General features: G+C 72.8%; 1 protein-coding gene across 1 annotated transcript; it reads left to right on the top strand.

Annotated features, from left to right (window-relative positions):
• Positions 1-7,563: 7,563 nt before the first annotated feature.
• On the top strand, positions 7,564-10,381 carry ERCC1 (ERCC excision repair 1, endonuclease non-catalytic subunit). Its single transcript, XM_067314443.1, is given in 12 exon segments — positions 7,564-7,726; positions 7,829-8,125; positions 8,915-8,962; positions 8,964-9,019; positions 9,112-9,187; positions 9,189-9,212; positions 9,319-9,395; positions 9,536-9,554; positions 9,556-9,653; positions 9,954-10,026; positions 10,139-10,210; positions 10,280-10,381. Coding segments are annotated over 12 exon segments (978 nt in total). The 5' UTR covers positions 7,564-7,642; the 3' UTR covers positions 10,334-10,381.
• The last annotated feature ends 1,237 nt before the right edge of the window (positions 10,382-11,618 follow it).

Genomic DNA, 11,618 nt, shown 5'->3' with positions numbered 1-11,618 from the left:
CCTCCCCGGCTCACGGCACCCTCCTTGTGTGCCCCCCCCCAAGCTGCTCCCCGAATCCCAGCTTGGGGGACTTTGGGGGGGTCCTGGGGGGGGCTCTGGTCCCCCCAAACCCTCCTTTTGGGGGGGGGGGGGTTTGCTGATCCCTGGGATCCCAGCTTGGCCTGAGGCTGGTTAATTTTGGGCAGCCCCTAAACTGCCCATGGGGGGTCCCTGGGGGTGAGGGGGGGTCCCTAATGTGTGAACCCCCCCTCCCCTCCTTAGGGCAGCCCCACTGTGCTGGGGGGGGGGGGTCCCCTGTTTCCCCCCCCCCCGTGGAGGGGGTCTTGGGGGGGCTGGGATGGACCCACACACCCACCCTGGGGGCTTTGGGGGGGTCCTGGGGGTCTCAATGGGTTGGTCTGGCCCGGGGGGGGGGGGGGGGTTGTCCCGGTCATGAGGGGAGGTCCGGGGGTCCCTCCCGGTGGGGTCCCGGCCGGTGGGGGGAGGTCCCGGGGGGTCCCTCTCGGTGCGTCCCGGCGGTGGGGCGGGGGGTCCCGGTTCCCCCCCCCCCCGTGGGGCAGCGCGGTGGTCTCGGCCGCGGCCCCGCCCCCCCCGCGGCTGGTGGCGGCGGTCACGTGCCGCGGAGGCCCCGCCCCGTCACGTGCGGGCGCGCGCGGGCCCCGCCCCCCTCACATGGCGGCGCACCGGGCCCGCGCGGCCGCACGTGGCGCGGGGGGGGCCGCGCCGCCGGTCACGTCACCGGGCCTCGGCCGCGCCCATTGGCTGCCGGGCGCCGTCAATCCGCCGCCGAGGGGGCGGGGCCCCGGCCCCAGCTTTGTGTTGCTGCCGCCCTCCGCCGCCGCCGCCGCCGCCAGCCCGGGACCCGGCCCAGGCCCGGTACCGGTGTCGGCTCCCGGTGTCTCTCCCTAAACCGCAGCTCCCAGCCACTAGGTACCGACACCCCCCCCGACACCCCCCAAACCCGGAACCGGGGCCTCCAGACCGGTTTTGGACCACCCCCACCGGGGCCGCCGACCCCGGTACCCGGAGCTCCCGACCCCGGTACCGGAGCCGCCAAGGCGGTGCCGGAGCCGCCGACCCGGTGCCGGAGCCGGTGCCGGGTCCCTCTCGCTCCACCCCTTCGCCGTTCCCGAGCCCCCTGCCCGGCTCGGCCCACGGTGCCGCCCCCCCCGCCCGCTGCCCGGTACCGGTACCGGCTCCGGCCCCGGCCGCCAGCGTCGCGCGCAGCCAGGTACGGCGGGGGCCGGGAGCGCGCGGGGGCGGGGCGGCGGCACCGGGGGGTGGCACCCGGTACCGGGAGGTGGGGGGCGGGAACACCCCACCCCCGGGCCGGACCGGCGGGGGGGACATGGGAGACCGGGAGGGACGTGGGGGCATCGGGGGGACAGGGAGACCCTGGGGGACATGGGGACACTGGGGGGGACGGGGGACACCGGGGGGATGGGGACACTGGTGGGACAGGGGACACTGGTGGGATGGGGACACCAGGGGGGACATGGGGACATTGGGGGGACATGGGGACACTGAGGGGATGAGGACACCAGGGTGGACATGGGAGCACTGGGGGGACAGGGGACACTGAGGGGCTGGGGACACTGGGGAGGGGACATGGGGACACTGGTGGGATGGGGACACCGGGGGGGACATGGGGACATGGGGGGACAGGAGAGACTGAGGGGATGAGGACACCGGGGTGGACATGGGAGCACTGAGGGGGACAGGGGACACTGAGGGGCTGGGGACACCAGGGGGGGACATGGGGACACTGGTGGGACAGGGACACTGGTGGGATGGGGACACCGGGGGGGACATGGGACATTGGAGGGGACAGGGGACACTGAGGGATGAGGACACCGGGTGTGGACATGGGAACACTGGGGGGACAGGGGACTCTGAGGGGCTGGGGACACCGGGGGGGAACATGGGGACACTGGGGGGACAGGTGACACTGGTGGGACAGGAGACATGGGGGCCCTGGGGTGGGGGGACAGAGGGGGACACCAGGGACAGGGGACAATGGGGGGGGGACAGGGGACATGAGGACAGGGACATGGGGGGGCAGAGGTTATTGGGGGGAGGGTCAGGGGACATGGGGGGTGCAGAGAGTTCTAGTGACAGAGGTGACACAAGGGGATGGGGACACAGGGGACGTGGGGGGAGCACTAGTGAGCATAGGGACACGGGGGGGGGCACCAGGAGGGACAGGGGACACGGGGACGGGGGACAGGGAGCACTGGAGAACTGGGACAGAGTGACAAGGGACACGGGGGTGGTGACCAAGCATGTCCCCAACACGGCTGTGCATCCGGGGTTGCTCCGGGTCCCCAGGGTGACACCTGGGGTGACCCCGAGCCGGGCACAGGAGGGGACAGCGGTGTCCAGTCCTCGTCCCCGGGTCAGTGCGCCACCAGGAGAGGGGACGCCAGGACTCCTGGGTCCCCTCCCAGCCGTGGCCACGGCGGGTGCCACGCGGGTGAACGGTGGCCACACGGCGGGGGCTCCGCGCTGAGGCCCGGCCAGCTCATGACACTGCTGAGCCCGGGAACCTGCCGGCAAGCAGCGGGGGTTGTCCCCACGGCACCTCCGCGGTGGCCCCCGGCGGCAGGTCACAGTCCCCAGTGCCCAGGCGCCTGTCCCCGCCCTGTGCCTGTCCCCAGTGCCACCTCCCAGTGCCAGGCCACCGTCCCCATCACGCTGGTCCCCAGTGCCAGCCTCCCGGTGGCAGGTCACAGTCCCATTATGGTCCCCCATACTGGTCCCCCAGTGCCAGCTCCCGGTGGCAGCCACTGTCCCCGTGCCGGTCCACCCCCGTCTCCCCCCCCCCCGAATGCCCGGCAGTGGGGTGACGCGAGGCAGCGCCGCCGTGGGGAGGGCCGGTGGCGTGAGGGGGGGGCCGGGGCTGGCGGCGGTGGCCCGGGGCTGGTGGCCCGGTGAGATTCACGGTGGTGGCAGCGGTGACACCGTGCGCGCGGGAACAGGCTGTGCCGTTGCGTAAGCCGCCTCCGCCCGGCGCCGGGCCACCCGGTGTCACCTGCCCCCTACATGCCCCCCTCACCCCCCCCCCCCCAACTGCCCCCCCGGGACCCACAGCTGCCCCCCTGGTCCCCCATCTGCCCCCCCTGGGACCCCCACCTGCCCCCTTCACCCCCCCCAACTTGCCCCCCGGGACCCCCAACTGCCCCCTGGGACCCCCACCTGCCCCCTTCACCCCCCCATCTGCCCCCCGGAGACCCCCAACTGCCCCCCGGGACCCACACACTGCCCCCTCTGCCCCCCACCTGCCCCCTTCACCCCCCCCATCTGCCCCCCGGGCCCCACATCTGCCCCCCCGGACCCCCCACCTGCCCCCTCTGCCCCCCCACCTGCCCCCTTCACCCCCCCCCAACTACCACCCGGGACCCCCATCTGCCCCCCCGGACCCACACCTGCCCCCCCCGGGTCCCCCACGGGCCCCTGTCAGGCCCATCTGCCCCCCCCGGTCCTGCTCTGCCCCCCCCCGCCCCCCGATCTGCCTCCTGCCATGTATCGTGTCCCCGCCGGCCGGTCCCCGCGCGCCCCGGTGCGGAGCGGCCCCCGCTGGCCCCGCCCCCGGCCCCGCCCCCCGCCGCCGCCGGTGCCACGTGCCGGGGCGGGCGCGCGCGGCCCGGGGGCGGCAGCACGTGGCCCGGAGCGTGTCCGCGGCGCGGGGCGGGGGGGGGGGGGGGGGGAGGGGGGGGGCAAACAGGTACCGGGAGCAGGGTGCTCCGTGGAGGGGGGGGGCACAACCGGGGTACCGGGAGCAGGGTGCTCCGTGGAGGGGGGGGGAACCGGTTTTACCGGGGTCAGGGTGCTCCGGGGGGGGGGGCAACCGGGTACTGGGGGGGGGGCAAGTAGGTACCGGGTGCTCCAAGGGAGGAGGGACTAGATCGGGGACCGGATGCTCTGGGGGGGGGGGGGGTCAACTGGTTCCGGAGGGGGCAACCAGGATGTTCGGGGGAGGGGGGGGGATTTGGGGGGCAGGATGCAATTGTGGGGGGGGCCCGTGATGTGGGGGGGGCGAGGGACGACACCCAAAACCCGGAGACACCCAAACCCGGAGACACCCCCCCCCACCCTCCAACTGGCACCCGGACCACATGGCAGCACCCCGAGGTGGGGGGGCACTTGGGGGGGGGGGGAACGACACCCGTGGGGGGGACCTGATTGCACCCGCGGTCCCCCCCCCTTTCCCGTGCCTGACCCCCCCCCCCCACCGGTGCCCGCAGGCGGGACGGCGCCGGCGATGCCTGCGGAGACGCCGGCGGCCGGGAGCCCGGGAGCCTCCGCCGAGGACGCCCCCGCCCACCCGAACTCCCCCCGGCCCGGTCCCCCCAGCCCGCAAGGTCCCCCCGGAAAAGATGGGAGCCGGCGAGCCGAGAGCGCCCGGAGGAGCCCGCGTCCCGCTGGCAGCGAGGTCCGAGAAGGACTCCGGCTTCTCAGGTACCGCTGGATCGGGGGGGGGGGAATCCCACGTCGCTCCGGGAGCCACCGGAGAGGCGGCCAAGGAGCCGGAGCTGCTCCAGATCCCCCTTCTGGCTCCGGCTGCTTGGGTTGGGAACAGGGGTCCAGCCGCAGTCCGCTCGCCCCCAATGCTGTGCCGGGATGCTGGAGCGGCTCCCGGAGGGCCAACCCGTCCAGTTCCCCCATGGAGTGGGTTATTGCCGATGCTTTTCCCACCCCCCTCCGGAGCCTCGTTTTTGCAGATCGGGATCCCCAGGGAGGGGAGGGGGGGGGGGGAAGCAGCACACGGCGGGAGGCGATTCCCGGCGGCAACGGGCCTGGCTCACTCCCGTCCTTCCCGCGCAGACAGACACCAGCTCCGACCTACCTGAGCGCGCTGGAGCAGACGGACACGGAGGAGCTTCCCGGGCGCCGGCTCCCGGCGCAGCGCACCGCGGCTCCGGCCGCCCCTTCGCCAGCCTCGCCCCCGTCCTACATCGTCAAAAACCTCCTCCTCTCAAGCAGGTAACGAGCGGCACGTTGCCCGCTTCCCGCTTTCCTGGCGGCTCCGGCGGGGCGCTCACCTACCCCCTGCTCCGTGTCGCCCGCAGCCGCTGGGAGCCTCCTCGGACGCTCGCTCTGGTGGCTTGGAGCGGACCGCCCCGCCGCCGGAGCCGGGCGCGGAGCCGAGCCCGGCTCCTCTTGCTGCCGCAGCCGCTGCCCGCCGCCGCGCTCCGACCTCTGCTGCCCCGGCCCCTAAAAAACACGCAAGGACACCTCCGGCTCCGGCCTCAGCGCCTATCCCAGGATCGTGCCGCATCCCGGCCGGCCCCCGGGACGCCCGAGGTGCCGCCGCCAAACGCTTCCGCGTGGCCGAGGCTTGGGAAGCGGCCGCCGGTGAGGCGGCGATCCCGGCGCCGTCGGGTGAAGCGGCGGCGGATCGGCGCCGGGCGCCGAGGAGGAGGCGGAGACGGAAGCACCTCCGGCCGTCGGGCAAGAGCGCCGGGAAGCAGCGGCGCTTCCGCAACACGGTGGAGATCCTGCGGCGCTCGGAGGCTGCTGGGCATCACGCTGCGCACCAAGGAGCTGCTGCGGCAGAACGGCAGCACGCAGCGGGAGCTGGCGGAGCTGCGGGAGCACGCGCGCCTCCTCGCCGAGGCCGCGCCCGCAACGCAACGACGCCCGCGCCTGGGCTCGCCTGCAGCGCGCCGTCGCCCTCACCGCCGCGTACTGGGCCCGGCGCGCCGCCGAGCCCCCCGGCACCGCCGCCGCGACCAGCCGCCACCGCGGACTTGGGAGACGGGGAGCCGCCGGGGGCCCGGCTGCGCCCGCCGCCGCTTTGCCGTAGGGGCGTCCCGGGGGAGGAATAAAGGTTGGTCGGAAGAAGCTGCTGATGGGATGTGGCCCCTTGCGCCGGGGGACGTCCCCGAGGGCGCCGGGATGGGGGGGGGAGACCGCTGCGCATTCCGTCCCGCTTGGTCTCCGTGCCATCCTGTCCCCATCCCAACCAGTCCCCGTCCCAGCCAGTTCCCATCCTGTCCGGTCTGCATCCCAGCCGGTCCCAATCCCCATTGGTCCCTGGCCGGTCTTCATCCCAGCTGGTCCCAATCCCAGCCAGTCCCTGTCCCAACCGGTTTCCATCCCATCCAATCCCAATCCCAGCCGTTCCCTGTCCCCTCCGATTCCCATCCTAGCTGGTCCGTGTCCGAAACAGTCCACATCCCATCTGGTTCCCTGTCCCAGCCGGTTCCCATCCCGTCCTCCCCGTTCCTCAGTGTCCGGCTGGGCACAGGGAACCTGGTCCTTCTCTCCGCCCCGGCGGCAGCAGCCCACGGGCATCCGGGACCTGGAGCAGAGAGCGGATTTGGGACGAGCCCGGAGCAGGTCCCCCCCCAACAGGGATCTTGCCCCACGGGACGAGGGCGGTGGGGGCACCCTGGGGGGCTCCCTTGGAGCTGCCTCCTCCCAGGGACCCCTTGGGGCCCCTGGGCTGGGTCCGAAGGGGACAGTGGGGGGGGAGGGGCTGGCACCAGTGCATGGGGGTCCCAGGGGGGACAAGGGGGTCCTGGGGGGGGGCCCAAAGGATGCTTTGGGGTCCTGTCCCTGCGGGTATTGAGGTTTGAGGGGCTTCACCGTGGGGGGGGCAGTGAGGACACCCCAGGAACCTGCCCCCGCCCTTCGGTATTGGGGTGCAGACCCCCCCCCAGAGCCCACACTGCTGGGGTACCGACCCCCCCCCCTCCTGGAACCGGGGTACCAACCCCCTCCCGTAAACCCCCCCCTGGTACCGGTGCACTGGGGCCTCCCCCCCGGTATCACCCCCGTACCCCAACCCAGGCCTCCGGTAGCCCCCCGGTACCGGTGCACCGAGCTTCCCCCGTACCGCGCCCCTCGCCCCCCCCCCCCTCCCCCTCCCGGCAGGACCGGGACCACGTGCTTGGCACGCCGGGAGGCGTGGCCTCCAAAGCGGAAGCCCCGCCCACCGCCATAGAGGCGGGAGGACCGGAGCGGACAGATCGGCTCCGAGCGGGACTGCTCTAGCCGCCGCCGCCGCAGAGTCCCGTCAGCCCCAGGACTCGCGCAGCGCGGCCTTCCCGGGGCGGCCCCGGGCCCGAGGGGCGAGCGGGGACCCAACCGGCCCCGCCGAGGCGGCGAGAGGGGCGGGCGGGACCCCGCCGGCCCCGCCGCGGCGGAGGCGCCCTCCGAGCGGGCAGGCGGGCGGTGAGTCGGCGCGAGCGCGCATGCGCGGGCATGCCGGAGGGAGGGGGAGCTCCTCTTTGATTGGCAGCGCAGCGACCAATCGCCGCACGGAGGGGGCGGGCTCAGCGGGCAGGCCGGGGCCACGCCCCCTCCCTGGGGTCAGCGCCCGGGGGGACCCTAAGTTGACCCTTGACCCTGGCTCTGGGGCGAACCCAGGGCCCAAATTCACCCTGGCTGTGACCCTCGACCCCGGGGAGCCCCCAGGGTCACACCTTAACCCCAGCTGTGACCCTCGACCCCGGGGAGCCCCCAGGGTCACACCTTAACCCCAGCCGTAACCCTCGACCCCGGGGAGCCCCCAGGGTCACACCTTAACCCCAGCCGTGACCTTCGACCCCAGGGAACCCCAGGGTCACAACTTAACCCCAGCCGTGACCCTCGACCCCGGGCCGCCCTGGCCGGTGACACCTGCCCCCCCAGGACGATGGAGGCCGCCGCCGGAGCCCTGTCCCCGGAGGGGAAGAGGAAGAGATTCACCCTGCGGCCAGACGACCCCACCGCCCCGCCGGTACCTTGGGGGTCCGGGGGGGGGCCCAGCCCAGGGCTCCCCCCTTTCCCGGGGCTCAGCTCGCTCCAGGGCCCCCCCGGCTCACCGCCTCCCCCCTGCCAGGTGCCGTCGCTCTTCAAACCCTCCGCAGCCTCCGGCCCCCCGGAAAAAAAGCCCCCGGAGCCGGAGCCGCCGGGGCCTCGCTCCTACGCTGAGTACGTCGTGAAGCAAACGGCCACCTCGGTGCCACCCGGAGCCGCGCCGGCACCAGCCGTGGCACCCGCGGGTGAGGTCAGGGCAGCCGCGGGGCCCCCGCCGGGTGCTGGGGACGGTGGCGGCGGTGGCCCTGGGGACGTGGCCCCCCTGCCCGTGCTCAAACCGGGCACCAAGAGCAGCAGCATCATCGTCAGCCCGCGGCAGGTGAGGTGGGGCAGGGCCGGGAGGGGAGGGGACCATCCCCAGGGGACCTGGGGCTTTGGGGACCGTCCCCCTGGCACATGGGGACCGTCCCTTGGTGTCTTGGGGCATGAGAGGTACCAATCCTTGGCACGAGAAGACCATCACATGGCATGTAGGGACACAGGGGACCGTCCCCTGGCACGTAGGAGCCATCCTCTGGTGTCTTGGGATATGGGAGGACCATTCCTTGGCACAGGGGGACCGTCCCCTGGGGTCTGGGGGCACATGGGGGCTGTCCTGGGGCACAGGGGACTGTCCCCTGGTGTTTTGGGGCACTGGGGACCGTCCCCTGGCACTGGGGACACGGGGAACTGTCCCCTGGCACCTTGGGGTACTGGGGACGGTCCCCTGGCACCTGGGGACATGGGGAACCGTCCTCTGGCACCTGGGGACACAGGAAACCGTCCTCTGGCACCTTGGGACACTGGGGACGGTCCCTTGGCACCTTGGGACACTGGGGACGGTCCCCTGGCACCTGGGGACACGGGGAACTGTCCCCTGGCACCTTTGGGCACTGGGGACCCGTCTCCTGGCACGTAGGGATCATCCCCTGGTGTCTTGGGATATGAGGAGACCATTCCTTGGTGTCCCCTGGCATCCTGGGCCATGGGGGGGGATGGTCCCCTGGCGTGGGGCACCCAGTCCCATGGGACACGGCACGGGGACTGTCCCCCCGGCGCCTCCAGGGTGGCACCGCCTGGCCGGTGGCAGCCTTGACCCGCTGCCCCCCCCGTCCTCCCCCCTCCGCAGCGGGGGAACCCGGTGCTGAAGTTTGTGCGCAACGTGCCCTGGGAGTTCGAGCGACATCGTCCCCGACTACGTGCTGGGCCAGAGCACCTGCGCCCTCTTCTTGAGGTGAGGTCCCCCTCCGGGTGTCCCCCGTCCCCCCCCGCAGCTCCGGGTGTCCCCCACGGATCCGGGTGCTCCCTGCTTCTCTCTGCCCCCAGCCTGCGCTACCACAACCTCAACCCCAACTACATCCACGAGCGCCTGCGCCGCCTGGGCAAGACGTACGCGCTGCAGCTTGCTGCTGCTGCAGGTCGACGTGGTGAGACGTCCGTTCCGTCCCCCACTCTCCGTCCCCCCCCTCCGTCCCCCTCTCCATCCCCGCGCTGAGCCTTCCGCGGGCGCTCCGTTCCGCTCCGCTTCCGCAGAAAGACCCGCACCAAGCCCTGAAGGAGCTGGCGAAGATGTGCATCCTGGCCGACTGCACCCTCATCTTGGCCTGGAGGTAGGACACCACCGTCCCCAGGTCCTCGCCAAGGTTCAGGGGATGGCGGTGACCCCCGAAGCGGGGGCGCGGAGCCGGGATTTGGGGATAGAAATGCTCCCCTTTGGGAGCGGCTGGCTCCCCGCCTGCGTTTTCCGCAGCCCCGAGGAGGCCGGGCGGGTACCTGGAGACCTACAAAGCCTACGAGCAGAAGCCGGCCGACCTGCTCAAGGAGAGGGTGGAGCAGGACTTCCTCTCCCGGGTAAGGGTGCGAGCGGCGTCCCGGGGGGGGGAACGTCCCCCCGCCCCACTCGGAGCAGAGCCGCCGGAGCGGGGGGGTTATTCCCACCCCGCGCAGCCGCCGGAGGAAGCAAAGGGGGATCCAACACCCTTGGAAGGTGACGGCGTGGAAAACCCCAGGGGAGAAAGCTGCAGGTGGTGGGGTGGGTTTGGGGGTCTCCAGGCTGGTTCGGCCACCTCGGAGCACCCCGGGGTTGGGGCACCGGCATCGGAGTTGCCCCCGTTTGGGGGGAAATTGGGGAAAACGGGGGCTGCCCTCGCCCCGCTGTCCGCCCGCAGAATGACCGACTGCCTGACCAGCGTCAAGTCGGTGAACAAGACGGACACCACGAGCCTGCTCACCACCTTCGGGGTGAGTCTCCTGTCTGTCCGTCCGTCCGTGCCCATGCCGGAGCCCAGCTCCGCGCTGGCTTCCCCCCCCCTTCCTGGCACCGGAGCCCTAACGTCCGCCTCGGTCCACGCAGTCGCTGGCCGCCGTCGTGGGAGCCTCCAGGGAGGATCTGTCCCTCTGCCCCGGCATCGGGCCCAGAAGGTGAGCGGAGAGGGGCCGCGGGCCGGAGGCAGCAGCTCCCGGGCCCTTCCACACCGGATTTTCCCTTTTCCAGGCCAAGAGGCTCTTCGACGTCCTGCACGAGCCGTTCCTGAAGGCCCCCAAGTGAGCGGGGACAAAATCCTTTTTAATTTTATAATAAACAGCGCCAAACGGAGACGTGGCCTCTGCCTGGCACCGGGCAGGGAGGGTGCACGGAGGGGCCGGAGCCGGCTCCGTAAGGATGGGGGCTGCCTTTGCCGACGGGAATGGTGCCATCACCCCGGGGAGCCCGCTGGCACCCGAAAGAGCCCACGCAAATCCGGTGGCGGACTGGGATTCATGGCAGAAAGCACTGGCGGGGGCCAATTCCCAGCCCTGAACTTGCCCCCGGGCTCTTTGAGGCGCCGGCTCCCGCCGGGAACAAGTCAGATCCCTCCCGGGAAGTCGGATCCGGCCAGGGTCACGCCGGGATCTCTTCCATGGAGCAGGGCTGCGGCAGCTCCATCTGCCCCGAGTCCTCCATCAGCTCCGCTTCCGCTTGTGCTTCTTTTTCTTTTTCGGAGGCTCCAGCACCTCCGGCTCCGGCACTTCCAACTCCGGCACCTCCTCAGCGTCCCTCGGGGCCGGCCAGAATTAGGGGGGGGTCCCCGTGCCGTGGCCCCGCTCCGCGGCCGCGCTCTGCCTTGACGGGGGTCAGCACCTCCAGCGGCTCCGGCTCCTTCATCGCTCCCCTCTTCTTCTTCTTCTTTGTTTTCTCCGCGGCGGCTCCGGCTCTGGCTCTGTTCCAGCTCCAGCTCCGGCTCCGGCTCCGGGGGGCGGCGGCGGCGGAAGCTCTCGCTGATGGTGATGGCGCCGCGGAGGGCGGCGGCGCAGGCCAGGGCGGCCGGAGAGCGGGCGCAGGGTGCCAGCAGCTGGGCGCTGCCCGCTCCCCCCCGGCCCCCCCCAGCAGCCCGTAGCGGCGCCGCTCGGCCCCCCGCAGCCGCCCGCGGCCCCCCCAGCGGCACCGCGCGGCCCCTCCAGGCTGGGGGGGGGACGGGGGGGACACGGATGGGGGGGGGGTGAGGAGGGGGGGTAGGCACCAGGCAGCCCCCTCCGTGCGCAGCCCGGCTGGCGCTGCCACCTTCTCTGTGCCCCCCCTGGATGTCACCGTCCCCCTGCATTGCCCCCCCTGGATGTCATCGTCCCCCCCCCATTAACCCCCCCTCCCCGGCAGCACTGCCACCCCTCTGTGCCCACCCTAGATGTCACCGTCCCCCCTCTGTCCCCCACCGCCTGGCCAGCACTGCCACCCCTCTGTGCCACCCTGGATGGCACTGTCACCACCACATTGTCCCCCCACACAACCCCAGCCGGCACTGCCACCCCTGTGTCCCCACCCTGGATGTCATTGTCACCCCTTAGTGCCCACCCCA

Source organism: Apteryx mantelli, chromosome 35 (assembly GCF_036417845.1).
Source record: "Apteryx mantelli isolate bAptMan1 chromosome 35, bAptMan1.hap1, whole genome shotgun sequence".
Lineage (NCBI taxonomy): Eukaryota > Metazoa > Chordata > Aves > Apterygiformes > Apterygidae > Apteryx > Apteryx mantelli.
This window is presented reverse-complemented; position numbering and strand designations above follow the sequence as displayed.